Source organism: Macrobrachium nipponense, chromosome 28 (genome assembly GCF_015104395.2).
Source record: "Macrobrachium nipponense isolate FS-2020 chromosome 28, ASM1510439v2, whole genome shotgun sequence".
Classification (NCBI taxonomy): domain Eukaryota; kingdom Metazoa; phylum Arthropoda; class Malacostraca; order Decapoda; family Palaemonidae; genus Macrobrachium; species Macrobrachium nipponense.
Window position 1 is genome coordinate 63,925,347 of NC_087217.1, and position 14,171 is coordinate 63,939,517.

Sequence of the window (14,171 nt, forward strand, 5' to 3'; positions counted from 1 at the left end):
GTTCCAGCAACTGAGTGAGAGCCGCGTTCCAGAACTTTTTCTTGGCGCAAGGCGCCTTCAAAGAGAAAACAGGCGGCTTAACTAAGGAGCCTTATAGTAGAATGGCAATCAGAAGGATGCTTCCATTGAACGTTTTCTGGCAAGAGGCTCGTATAACAAGACTAGAGGCGCTCGGATCTATTAGGGCGCACGGGACCTTCCACGCAAGCGGAACGTTCCAGGAGCGAGTCTCCTTTCTAGCGTGCGGAACATTCCAGGCGCGCGGAACTATCCAGACGCTAGGCGCTAGGCGCAAGGATCCAGACGCCAGGCGTCAGAAGATTTCAAAAATCTTCATTAGAGAGAGAGGTCAGTCGCGAGACTCCTCTTTGAATTTTTAACTTGAACAACTTTCCCCTGGCAAATGTGCAAGATGTCGCACAGGCGGCCGTTGCTTTTGTCAGAAGGATTCTGATACTAAGAGAAGCCCCTTTTCATTATTCAGAAGACTCCTTTGTTAGGCAGTTCTCTCAATGCGGACTCTCTCCTTCATCCATGCTCTTCCCTCGTTTTGAGGAGGCAAGAGCTTTGGGAGTTTTTCTTAATAAGATCTCATCGATGTTTGGGTATGATGGCGGATAGAAAATATCTACTTCCTTCCGTAAACCCTAGTGATGAACAGGAATTCTGTCTCTTCCGCGATTTATGAAGAAATCACGAAGATTTAAAGAGTTCCTTGATTAACTTCGTTCCTTAAGGATATATATATATATATATATATATACTCTTTCTATCGTTCTATTAACGAAAAGAACGAAGATAGTAGAAGGTAGTAGAGTTTCTGCTGTATGAGAATACGATACGGTCAATTCATAAACACATACCGTAGTTACTTCTTTTTTCTGTGCAACTCAATTACAAGTATCCTTCTACGTCTTTCCTAGAAGGACTACGCTTAAAGGGATTGTTAAGACTACACCTACTTAGCTTCTAGATTTATCGAAGTCTTGTTTCGCTTAAATATGCTTTAATAAGAACTTCCTGAAGTTCGATAATAATTTATTAAATTCCTTTATTAATTGGAGTAGCTGGCAACTCTGGAAGAGTAAGCGGGGACTGCTTTCGCTGAGAGCCTGAGACCAACGCAGTACGCCTATGCCAGTTACTGTCAGTACCATGTAGGTGTCATTCATGAGCGGTCGGGCGAATCTCTCTCTCTCCTGCGGGAGGGAATAACTTTCCGTATCTCTCCCTACAATCGCGGTCTTAACCTCGGATTGAGGGGATAATTAAGTTAACTAAATAAATATTTATGCCTTTTGCTAAGAAGCTTTCAATAAGAGAGATAGTACAACCTTTCAATGCGGTTTACCGTAGGTAACATTATTAAAGGATTCTATCGCAGCAGAACATTATATTATGTAATGCTCTCAGGCTTACGAAAGCATAGCTTATTAGAGTACCTGCTCAGAAGAAGATGGATGAGTCGGATGGGAAACATTCTCTTTGGACAGAACTTGTTTCCCTGAATGGACTATACTACGTATATAAAGTTTTTTCCTACTAAGAAACGGAATTACATGTGAAAGGATGTCGGGTACCATAAAGGCACAGCTGTTCTGGCACATAACATAAAAAGAATTAGAAGAAAGCGCCAGTCTGGCGCAACGCGCCAGAAGTACCAACCTGGCGCAATGCGCCAGAAGCGCAGCCTGGCGCAAAATTTGCGCCAGAAGCGCCAGCCTGGCGCAGTGAGCCAAGAGCACCATCCAAGATTTTCTCGTTTTAGCGAGTTATTAACCTAGGAGTCCAGTAGACTCTCGGACACCAAGCTCGGTAACGGCAAGATTCGTTCCTGATTTCGTTACCCATTTAATCACTTAGGCCATTTCCACGACACTCTCATATCGCATAGAGCATCGAGAATCTCTTTTTTCGCTCTATTCGCGTTAACAAAGAGATCCTTCTCGATCGACGATAATAACTGTTAACATGTTTAACATTTATTGGGAAGAGTTGTGAGAAGACGAACAGGCTTCCTATAGACTGCTTCCTTTTCCTACTTCTCCCCCGATTGAAGATGACGTGGGAAAAGCTTCAAGGAAGATTATCTTGCCAGTACAAGAGCAACTGGCCTCTTTGGTGGGAGTGTTAGCGCCTCGTAGGAAGGACGTTGCGCTTCCAATCAAGAAGTCTCGTCCTCTCTCCCCTGCGAAGCGAGAGGCGTCATGCAGACGTGAAGCTTCCAAACATATCGCAGAGGCTTCGGTTTCGAGAGCGAGATCGGGAGAATCTTACGGAAGACACGTAACGCCAGAGAGACGTGAGACGTCGTCAAGACATGAATAGTCATTTAAAGCTGCTTTTAGACGCGAGGCTCCAACCAAAATTTTGGCGCCAGTTAGGACGCCTTTTGAGAGCGAAGCGTCTTCCAGGCGCGAGGCGTCATCCAGACGTCAGCAGCCACACAAACGGGAGGCGTCAGCCAGGACGCTTGGCTGACTAGAAGCGTCATCCAAGCGGAAGCGTCATCCATTTATGGAGAGAAGCCTGGGCTGTTGGCGCCTTCCAGGACTATTAAAGCGGGGAAGAGGAAGGAATATCATTCCCTTAGCCCCTCTCCTTTTAGGAGTTTGTCTCCTCCAGAGGAAAGACGTACTGAATTAGCAACGGAGACTCATCTAGACCCCGAGTTAGAAGTAAACTCGGAGGAGGAGTTTCAAGGAAGAGAAGGACTGTCGAACTATAATTGTTTTGACAGCCTGCTTCTAGAGGAGTATGGAGACGACTTGACTCCTGCCTCTCCTCCTTCTCCGCGCTCTCTTTTCTCGAGTGCAAAGACGAAGAAATCTTCGTTTTTTCTTAGAATGAAGCCCGCCATTTGAAGAAGGTGTTAGTTAGAACGGTCTTCTGCATGCCTCCAGCGAGACTAGCTGTAAAAGAGGCATTTGATATCAGACGGGAGAGAATAGGGGTATTTCTCTTCCGTCTACGTCAGAAGCGGACTTTTCGACCTTAGTTGACGCTTCACGTAGACAAGGTTTGAACTCTGCCCGTATAACTTGGGGCATTTCAGAACTGGACCATCTCCTCAAGGGACTCTTTCATGTATTGGAAGTTTTCAACTTCTTAGATTGGTCCCTTGGGTGATGTCCAAGAAAGCCCATGATTCTGAAGGACTCGAACCAGAAGTCCTTCTGTGTATTTTGTCTTGTATAGACAAAGCGGATCAGGATGGCTCGGTTGAGATCTCCTCTTTGTTTGGAGCAGGTCTTCTTAAAAAGAGGACAGTATATAGTGTCTTTTTAACCAAAGCGGTCTCCCACGCTCAGAGGGCAGCGCTTCTGTACTCGCCTTTGTCTGACTTTTTGTTCCCTTCTCAGTAGTGAAGGACATTTCTCGTTCATTAACTGAGAAGGCGACTCAAGACCTTCTGACACAGTCAGTAAGGAAGAAGAAACCTGCAGACAGCCCCAAGAACACTGTCATTGTCTGATGAGGAGAAAGACCGGGCCTACAACCTGACACAGATGCGCTAGATGCGAACATATAGGACAGATAAGAGTGTCCGATGTGGACATTGCCAGACATCCTCGAGACTCTACCAAGCTCGAAGCTCCGGCAAGAGGAGCCACCCAGGCGCGAGGCGCCAGGCAGGAGCGAGGCGCCAGGCAGGCGCGAGGTACCAGCCAGCGGCGAAGCTCCAGGCAGGCGCAAGGCGCCACTCCAACCGGGCGCGAGACGCCAGCCAGGCGCGAAGCTCCAGGCAGGCGCCAGGCAGGCACAAAGCGCCAACCTGGCGCGAAACGCCAGCCAGGCGCGAGGCGCCAGGCAGGCACAAAGCGCCAACCTGGCGCGAGACGCCAGCCAGGCGCGAGGTGCCAGCCAGCCGCGAGGTGCCAGCCAGCCAGCCGCGAAGCTCCAGGCAGGCGCAAGGCGCCACTCCAACCAGGAGCTAGACGCCAGCCAGGCGCAAGGCGCCAGGCAGACACAAAGCGCCAGCCAGGCGCGAGGCGCCAGCCAGGCGCGAGCAGCCAGCCAGGCGCAAGCCAGGCTCTAGGCGCGAATCTCCAGCTAAGACGCGAAGCGTCATCCAGATGCGAGGCGCCAGTCAAGCGAAAGGTACCAGACAAGCGCTAGGCGCCAACCAAGAGCGAAGCACCAGCCAGGCGCGAGGTTCCTGCCAGGCTTCAGGCTTCAGTCGGGTGAGATCCATTTCAAGAAAGCCCTGGTCTTCTTTGAAACATGGAGATCTCCTAAGCACTTCATTAGTGACTTGATTCCTTCAAACAGCTGAGAATTAAAAGCGCAGGAAGTGCGCGCTTTTGCAAATTCTTGTTCTTTACATAACAATATGTCATATAAGACATATTAGCTGTGTTGTACGGCAGAGGCAACTCTGTGTTGACTTCTCATTACACAAAGGATGTCAAGTTAACCTACGAGAGATCCTTCTCTTTTGGTTTATACGTTTCTGCGGATACGTTACTGGGATAAGGAGCCGACACTGATCCTTAACTTTGAGTTAAAGTTTTTTAACTTAGTGAAATTATTGGGGTTTTTGAAAGGAGTGTGGGGATAACTCTTTCCAATTTGAGCGCGAACCCTCGTGTTAGGATCAGGTGATCGGGATCGGTGTTGCGCTCCTTCATAAGGTGTATTGTCATATAAGTGGATCAGCACCCATTGACAAAGTCCTTTCAGGCTCTGCCGAGTAAGTGGATAAGACCCCTTCGGCAGACCCACAAGAACTCTTGGCCATAGATCACATATCTCGCTAAAGTTTCTTGAGGTGATGCAGACTACTGGGCAAACACCCACGAAGTCTACCACCTATCAGGTAGGAACCAAGGTTTTATTTATACCTACAACATATGTTGTTTATCTGTCTATTCCATATAGTAGCTGTCTCTTACCCTCCACCGAAGGGTGCCAATCAGCTATGTATATATCTGACAGGTAAGTTGATTGTATGAAAATGATATTGTTATGATACAATAAAGTTTCATACATACTTACCTGGCAGATATATACGATTAGGGCCCACCCAGCCTCCCCGCAAGGAGACAGGTGGAAGAGAAAAAATATGATAGAAAACAGGAATGGTTCCTAATCCTGCCACCCAGGGCAGGACGGTAGATCACCTGACCTACCTGCAGCGTGTGCCGCGAAATTTGAATTTCTGTCGGGACGACGGAGTCTTAGCTATGTATATATCTGCCAGGTAAGTATGTATGAAACTTTATTGTATCATAACAATATCATTTTCAGACAATGGCCTGACTTTTTTTTGTCTGATATATGAGAATAATGTATGATACACACCAAGTCTTTGCTTTTCCTTTCTTCCTTTTTAACTTGACAATGTAAGAGGCTTTTCATCTGACGTTTTATTCTTGGCCATCATCAAAGTAGTTCATGCCAACCAACTGAAATGAAGAGATTGCACGTTAGAAAGAGGACATCCAGCAGGTCATTTTGGTACATAATTTGCACCTCCAACTTTGACATGAGTTGGTACACTTACCCAGTGATGATTCAGCTGCAGCCAAGCAGATTCATGAATGCTGATGTGTACACTATCAAAAAATACTAGTCTCTGAAAATTTCCCCCCCTGAGGGGTGGGGGGGTGGGGTTCAACCACTATCCCATGGCCTAACAGTCATTGGGGCAGCCATTCGATTTTTGTTTGAATGCCGACTCGCCTAATCGGCACGGAGATATAGCTAACTTTAACATTAAGTAAGTATCCAAATAATAAATTTTATTATGAATATTTATATTTTGCAAAGATTTGTTTGTACATAATGACAATCTATTTTTATCCCGAAGTACTATATGCTATATCACCAAATTAAATTGTACAGTTGTACCTTTAGCCATTCCAAAATTAATTTAAGAGTTCCAAAATTGTCCCTTGTTGCACTTGTTTCTTTAACATTTGTATTACTCAGTCGCAAAGAGAGCAAAACTTTAGAAACAATTTGTGGTGCTTGGTGATGTTGTCAAGAATTTAGTTTTTTTCCATTACATTTCCACAGTTAGTAACTCTAGTTGCTGTCTTGCCAGTTGAAGGAAATCAAGGAATCTGTTATCTTTGGAAGTTGTGCGTGAGACAAAGAGAGTTCATCATATCACCATCTGGCTAGAGTCCCATTTTATAAGGATTATTTCACACCCAGGTTACTCTGATTCAGCAAAATATTTACAATCAGGGCTGAACTACATTTAGTAATAAATTTTGTAACTTGAATCTGATATCCCTTAAATTGTGATTCATTAAATTGGACCTTAAATTTGTTATTTCTTCGTTAGCAAGGAAATATATTTATATTGAAAGTGCTTTTATTTTTTAAACAAGAAAAGCAGTTTCAAAATAACAGGATTATTTCACATCCTTTCAGTCAAAGGAGAAGATGGTACGTGGGGCTCGGAGAGGATGTGTTCGGTTGAAAGGAGCAGTTGTTGGCATTGATGATGATGATGACTCCACTTTCACCATCACTGTTGATGCCAAGACTTTTCATTTCCAAGTAAGTTAATTTTATTTTATTTTTATACTGTATGTTGGTGAAAGACTTGAAAACTAACTCTCTCATAGAAGTACGTTATCATGTTCAATTTTAATTGTTATACTTATATGATAAGGCTGGAGATAGGCAGCCATTTAAAAAAAATGGTTTACACATTGAAGGATTTACCGCTTCAGGAGACCCAAGAGAAGGTTAAGAATTTTTTAGTTTTTAGGTAAGAATAGAATGAGAGTGATCAAGTATCTTTACTTTCTGAGCTTTTTATATACCAAAGTTTACATCTTTTCCGTGTTTTGATAGTGATTTTTAGGCACTTTTCTTATCAAAATCTGGATTTTGGAGTGTATGCTGATATGGAAATTTGCCCTCTGTGGTAGGGTAAAATTTATTAGTGATTGAATCTACAGGCATGTTGCTTTTACTAAATTGATTTTGTCATGTGAATGAATTAGAAGTAAAAACTATGACTGGGTTCTTTTTCATCGATAGCACTTGTATAGACTGCGATGGGAGCCCCTGTAAGACTTACTATGAACAGTGTTCCTTATTCTGTGTGCTAAAGGCTCTTTGTAGCATCCTTTTGGCTCCAAAGAGAGTGTGATTTCCTAACAAACTAATGATACATTGAAGGAACTTTGATATTTCTAAAACCAATTTGCCGTATGTAGGTCTAAACTATTAGAAATACAGTGGACCCCCCGTATTCGCGTTCTCCGGATTCGCGGACTCACACATTCGTGGATTTCTCTCGGGATCGTTTCCTCGCGTTATTCGCAGAAAATTCGCGCACTCGCAGTATTTTTCTATGAGAAATATCCACAAATTCCTGGGGTTTTTTTATCAGTTACATCATAAAATGCACTTTTTGTGATAAAACTATTAAAAAAACCAAGTATGAACATTTTTAGTGGGTTTTTCTTGAGTTTTAACTAACAAAATATAGGCAGTTTTTAGCATTTTTATAGGGGTTCCAAACATTCGCGGGTTCCAACTATTCACGGCGGGGGGTCTAGTACGCATCCCCCGCGAATACGGGGGGACCACTGTACATAGCGTTTGAAATGTAGCATACTTTACATTACAGGCAGTCCCCAGCTTATGACGGGTTCGGCTTACAACGTTCTGAGGTTACGACACTTACAATGCTGGTCTGGCGGAAGAAATATGACTCCAAAAATGCAAAATAATCAATATTTGAAGGGTTTTTGATGAAAAATGTAATAAGAATGCAGTTTACATAGTTTTTAATACACCTAAAGCATTAAAAGAGGTTTTCTTAGGATTTTTGACGATTTTCTGGCTTACAACGATTTTCGGCTTGCTACGCGTCTCAAGAATGGAACCCCCGTCATAAGCTGGGGACTGCCTGTATATGATTATGTTTAACCTACCCATGTGGTAGAAGCCTATGTTTATTGCCACATGGGTTAGTTAAATGACAAATATGCGATGGCCTGTATGTTTTCCATACCTAGTAGCATTAGGTTGTGCGTAGTATGATGTAGAGGATTGGATACGGTAAAATCATGAAGCTGTTTGAAGGTTAAGAGTATAGCACTTTAAGCATATAAAGTATCATGGTAATCAGTAAGACTGCATAAATTTGGTTGCATGTTAAAGTACACTAGACTGTATGTAATTCCTTTGACTGTAAAGATGTGAAATGATGTGCGTAGATTCAGAGGAGATAGGAAAACTATATTAACTTCTTTTAATGTTTTATGTTGAAAAGTGCACTTTATTCAAGTTCTTGTACACCAAAAATGGTATTCTTTCTTTGAGGTGATAGCAATTATAGGCTTGTTTTCACTCTTTAAGAACAAGTTGATACTCGTAAACTTTTTGGCAATTTCGGACTATTTGCAGACATTACTTGCTTATTATTATGCATTCCTTGTCTTCCAGCATTGCCTAGTAAATGATGAGTTCCTTTTAACTGCCTTTCTTGCTTCATGTGATTTATCTCTCCATAATTTATTTAAAATGTCTCTTCTGTTCTTCAGTACAGTATTGAGTCATAAAATATCTATTCTGATCTTCAATGCAGTATTGAACTAAACACTAAAAATCTTTTGTTAAAATGCTATTTTTATATGTCACGTAACTTACCCAGTAATTACTTAGCTGAGAGTTTCTTCTCAATGGCAGTTAGAATTTTGAAATAGCGGTAGTGATTTTTTTGTTTTTAAGTAGGTGATAGGACCCCACCCACTTATGGGGTAGGAGAGAGGAACAAACCAGCCAAGTACTTAATTTGTTTCTGCCGCTTGTGAAGTCCACACCTGGTGTTGACTAAGCTAGTGGTGGTTTGGGTTTTGGTTTTCTTCTCTTTGAAGAAGTACTTTTTTGTAGCCTTTTGGCATTATTGTTGACTTTCTTTACTTTTTTGCTGACATTTAATGACTGATTTGATTGTTTAGATAGGTTAGATATGTCTGACACTAGGAATTCTAGTTTCTGGTTTTTCAGCAAAGGCTGTAATACCCCGATGACTAAAACGATCTATGATCTCACACCCTTTGCACAAGTTGCAGAGGCCAGATTTGTCATATTAGTTTGACCTGTGATGAGTGTAAGGATTGGAAAGAACATTAGTGGAAGACCTTATCCTCCTATTTAGCAAAATTAGAAAGGGATTATAAGAGGAAGGCGGCTGCTAAAGCCGGTAGTAAGATAGCATCTAGCCAAGTCTTAACCCCTATTGCTAGTAATAAGAATGTTTCTGTGTTTTCCCCTTTGCCTATTCCTAGTACTCCTGGATCTGTTCATTCTCAGATGAGCACCAACCAGAGGCAGTATGTACTGCAGCAGCTCTCTCAACAGTTGAGGAAACAACAAGCATTGCTTCAATGCTAGCCATATTTTTATTCTTTGAGATTTTTACGTTGTAAGTCACTATGTTGTCTATGATTCCCACTCTCCTCAGTGTGGAATCAGGTGAGTAATTACTGGGTAAATTACATATATAAAAATGACATTTATACGATAAAATAAAATATATGAATGGAGCCCAGCCTCCTCCCCACATATGGACTTTTAGCATAAACAAATTGAGTGCTTGGCTGGGTTGTTCCTTTCTCCTACCCTGAAAGTGGGCGCGGCCTTACCTACTTAAAAACGCAAGAATCGCTACCACTAATTTAAAAATCCAAACTCGAGTAATTAGTTACTGGGTAAGTATATATCAAATTTTATTTTATCCTGGAGAATGATCAAATACAAGATATGCAAAGACAGGAATCACATTAGATTTTCTTTTTTTTGTATGTTATGTATCCACAAAGCATATACATATAGTTACCCATGTCCTTAATTTTGCATACCTCTAGATGAGTTGATATGTAATCTCAGTGTATATTTAAACTGAAGGGTGTTATAATAATCTTATCTTATCCGAACCCTTTTTGAAACTGGAGTACACGTTGTGGTTATCTCTTTCTTTGGCAATACAGTACAGTACTGTGCATTGTTAGTGTTTTATGTGCTAGTAAACCAACACCAAACTGAATATAATGCTGTTGTCAGCAAAGTTATTGACCTGTGTATAAGCAATTCAAAAGTGAGCCCATACCATAGTTATATGAGCAAAAATAAAACAACCTTGTGTTTCAACTGGAATAAAAATTAAGACCATGAAAACCAAATGGCCTTAGTGTGCATATGAAAGACTGCACTTATTTTGTGTGTTTTCTTCTAGTAAGTCTGCTATTGTTGATAATAAATTGTAAGTGTGGTAACTTGGGAAAAATAGAGGCATTATTATAAAAAACAAAGGCACAGGTCGTGATAAAAGTCATCATGTGTGTACAGTGAAGATGTTATCTTTTATGAATGTTAACATTCTTATTGTCCTCATACTTGTTGCTATTTGAGGACCGAACGGTTAAACGGTTATTTAAATGCAGTTTTGTATGGTAAAATCCATAGCTAGAGTTACAGTGTATGGTTCTTGAAAGGGTGGGTTTGATTTAATTGGAGAAGTGCATTGAGGTTTTATTTTTTATTTATGCATTTTGAATTTGGACTGGATTTTTTCAGTTCATCATATAAGAAACAATGGTAAACTGTAGGGTATCTTTATTGTATACCTTTCTGTAATAAGGTTGACAAATTATGTTCTTTTTATCTTAATTTTCAATTGATATACTCATTTTCCTCTTTTGCAGGCGCATGATCCAGATGAACGAGAAAAGTGGATTCGTGCTTTAGAGGATACTATAGTGAGACACACTCCTTCAATCAGAGTAAGTTCATTTGTTTTATTTCAAGAATCTTTCATGAAGAAAGAGAAATTCATAATTATGTACTATATGAGTAGAATCTGATTTTGAATCAATACAAGTATATAAAAAAATATAAAAAAGGTTTTTTAAACTTTGCTTTTATCAAAATGCATTAAAAATTGAAAAAGACATTTTTTTTTTTTTTTTTGACACACCAGGGTTTTCTTGCAATTAATCATGTCTACAAAATTCCAAGCATATGTGCCAAACATGGAAAGAAATGCTACAGGAGAAGAAATATATATGTATACTATATATTTTTTTTCATCTCTTGTAGCTTTTCCTTCCATGTTTGGTGCCCGCGCTTTTATATGGCAGACATGATTAGTTGTAAGAAAATCCTGGTGTCTCAAATTTATTTTTTCACTTTTTAGTGCAATTTAATGAAAGCATGTTTAAAAAAATATTTTCCTATATGTATTGTTTTGTTTTATACTTTTTACTTTTGACAGAAATTGTAATCGATTTATGATTGTAGCTAATGAAATTAGCTACAATCGAGCCAAAGAAGGTTTGCAAAATCTGTATATAGGTATTTACTGAGTCAAAGAAATGGTGAAAAATCCAAAGTTTCCTACAAATTCTGAGATACTGGGAGTGGTCACTGTAGGGTCACTAGAGGTCACTGTTCACCTACTCATCATGTAAGGTTGTATTGTCACCAGGATTGAGTAACCATGCAAAATTTCAAGTCCGCTGAATGAAGAAAACTGGTTGAAAATTCAGTTTAAAAAACTGACTGTACATCAAGACAAACAAACAGACAAAATCAAGCTAAGTACGTAAAACCATATAAAAAAAATTATTCAAATGGTAATTTGTGACCATTTGCACATCATGCAGACGGTCAAAAGCTCCCATTTAATCATTTATTACTTGTTTTGTTTTAAAATGCACTTTATGCTGATAAACCTACATTATTGTGGATTGTTACTTATTTCCAGCACAGTGAAGTAATGGACCATAGGTAATATTTCATGTACGTAATTGCAGTGGGATTGATTGATAAATTTACATAATCTGGTATAGCAATACTGTATATTTGTTATGCTTTGGTGATGATATTTGTTATTTGTATGTATTATATTAGGGCATTAAAGATCATGTAATTACAGTAATACTGATTCCTTGGTTCATCACTGTGTGTGAAGTTTCAGCATATATTTTGTATTAACCCTTAAACACCGAAGCGGTATTTTAAAAATCGTCTCCCTTATGCCGGCGGCGTTCACGAGTGAGCGCCGAATCGGAAAAAATGTTTTAAAAAAATCACAGCATGTTTAGTTTTCAAGATTAAGAGTTCATTTTGGGCTCCTTTTTTTGTCATTGCCTGAAGTTTAGTATGCAACCATCAGAAATGAAAAAAAATGTCATTATCATATATAAATATTGGGATATATGACAGCGCGAAAAAAAATTTCATATATAATTGTGTACAAATCGCGCTGTGAGCAAAACAGTTAAAGCTAACGAGTTAATTTTTTGTTGTTGTATTGTACACTAAATTGTGATCATTTTGGTATATAACACATTGTAAAACGATCAAGGCAACACAGAGAAAATATTATCACAAAATGATGCATGAATTCGTAACGCGCGGACGTAAAAAAAAGCTGTTTTCAAAAATCTGTTTTCAAAAATTCACCATAAATCGAAATATTGTGCTAGAGACTTCCCGTTTGTTGCCAAATGAAGGTAATTGATTGAATATTACTAGACTGTAAGTGTTGTAGCTTACAATTCCAGTTTTCGACCATTTCAGTCGAGTTAAAGTTGACCGAAGGACGAATTTTTTCTATTTATCGTTCTTTATATGAAATTATTTCAAAACTGATAAAAGCTACAACCATGGATTGTTTTTGCTGTATTCTACATGAAATTGCGCACATTTTCATACATAAAACTTTATGTAGACTAATTTAAAATGGTGCAAACATTGCGACAATCGGACGAAAAAATTTATGATTTTTTCGAAAGCGTTACCGCACGGACGTAAGGAAAAAGTTTATTTCATAAATTCACAATAAATCAAAATATTGTGCTAGAGACTTCCAATTTGTTGCAAAATAAAGGTAAATGATTGAATATTACTAGAATGTAATAGTTTTAGCTTACAATTGCGTTTTTTTACCATTTCGGTCGAGTCAAAGTTGACTGAAGGTTGAAATTTTGGCACTTATCGTTATTTATATAAAAATATTTCAAAACTGATAAAAGCTACAACCATGTATTGTTTTTGTTGTATTCTACATGAAATTGCACACATTTTCATATATAAAACTTTATGTAACGGCTAATTTAAAATGGTGCAAACATTACGACAATCGGACAAAAAAATTTCTGATTTTTTTCGGAAGAGTTACCGCGCGGACGTAAAGAAAATGTTTTTTTTTTCATAAATTCACCATAAATCAAAATATTATGCTAGAGACTTACAATTTGTTGCAAAATAAAGAAAAATTATTGAATATTACTAGAATGTAAGAGTTTTAGCTTAAGTTGACCAAAGGTTGATATTTTGGCACTTATCGTTATTTATATGAAAATATTTCAAAACTGATAAAAGCTACAACCATGAGTTGTTTATTGTTGTATTCTAAATGAAATTGCACACATTTTCATATATAAAACTTTATGTAACGGGTAATTTAAAATGGTGCAAACATTACAACAATCGGACAAAAAAATTTATGATTTTTTCGGAAGATTTACCGCACAGACGTAAGGAAAAAGTTTTTTTCATAAATTCACCATAAATCAAAATATTGTGTTAGAGACTTCCAATTTGTTGCAAAATGAAGGTACGCAAATGATTGAATATTACTAGAATTTAAGAGTTTTAGCTTACAATTGCGTTTTTCTACCATTTTGGTAGAGTCAAAGTTAACCGAAGGTTGAAATTTTGGCACATTGTTATTTATATGAAAATATTTCAAAACGGATAAAAGCTACAACCATGAGTTGTTGTTTGTTGTATTCTACATGAAATTGCGCACATTTTCATATATAATACTCCATGTAACAGCTAATATAAAATGGTGCAAAAATTATGTCAAAGTGACGAAATAATTTCTGAGATGTGTCGCTGATGCTTTTAGTGCGAGAAGAAAGAAATTCGCACTTGCGTGCCTGGGTAACGATTGTAAACAAAACAACGCCTTGATCTGTGAGCTCCCAGCATCCCCCAAGGTGCGTGATTCAAAAGTTTTCGCCTAGTAGGCCTATAACTATTTTTCCATGAATTTAAAAAAAACTTTTTCGTCTATGTACCATACGTCCAATCGGCATACGACAGACAATTTTAGTCGACGTTTAATACGTCCAATCGGCGTTAAAGGGTTAAGGAAGAGCTCTTACAGTCAGTCTTGCTTGTAT

General features: G+C 39.0%; 1 protein-coding gene across 6 annotated transcripts in view; it reads left to right on the forward strand.

Annotated features, from left to right (window-relative positions):
* Positions 1-14,171, forward strand: part of LOC135201831 (oxysterol-binding protein-related protein 9-like) — a 254,236-nt gene that overhangs the window by 36,154 nt on the left and 203,911 nt on the right. For 5 of the 6 annotated variants that reach the window (XM_064231105.1, XM_064231103.1, XM_064231104.1 and 2 more), the window contains exons 2-3: positions 6,385-6,513; positions 10,680-10,757. In XM_064231105.1, coding sequence (XP_064087175.1) covers positions 6,385-6,513; positions 10,680-10,757 — 207 coding nt within the window. Of the gene's footprint in view, positions 1-6,384; positions 6,514-10,070; positions 10,210-10,679; positions 10,758-14,171 lie in introns of those variants that run through there. The other variant, XM_064231107.1, reaches the window with a different exon arrangement.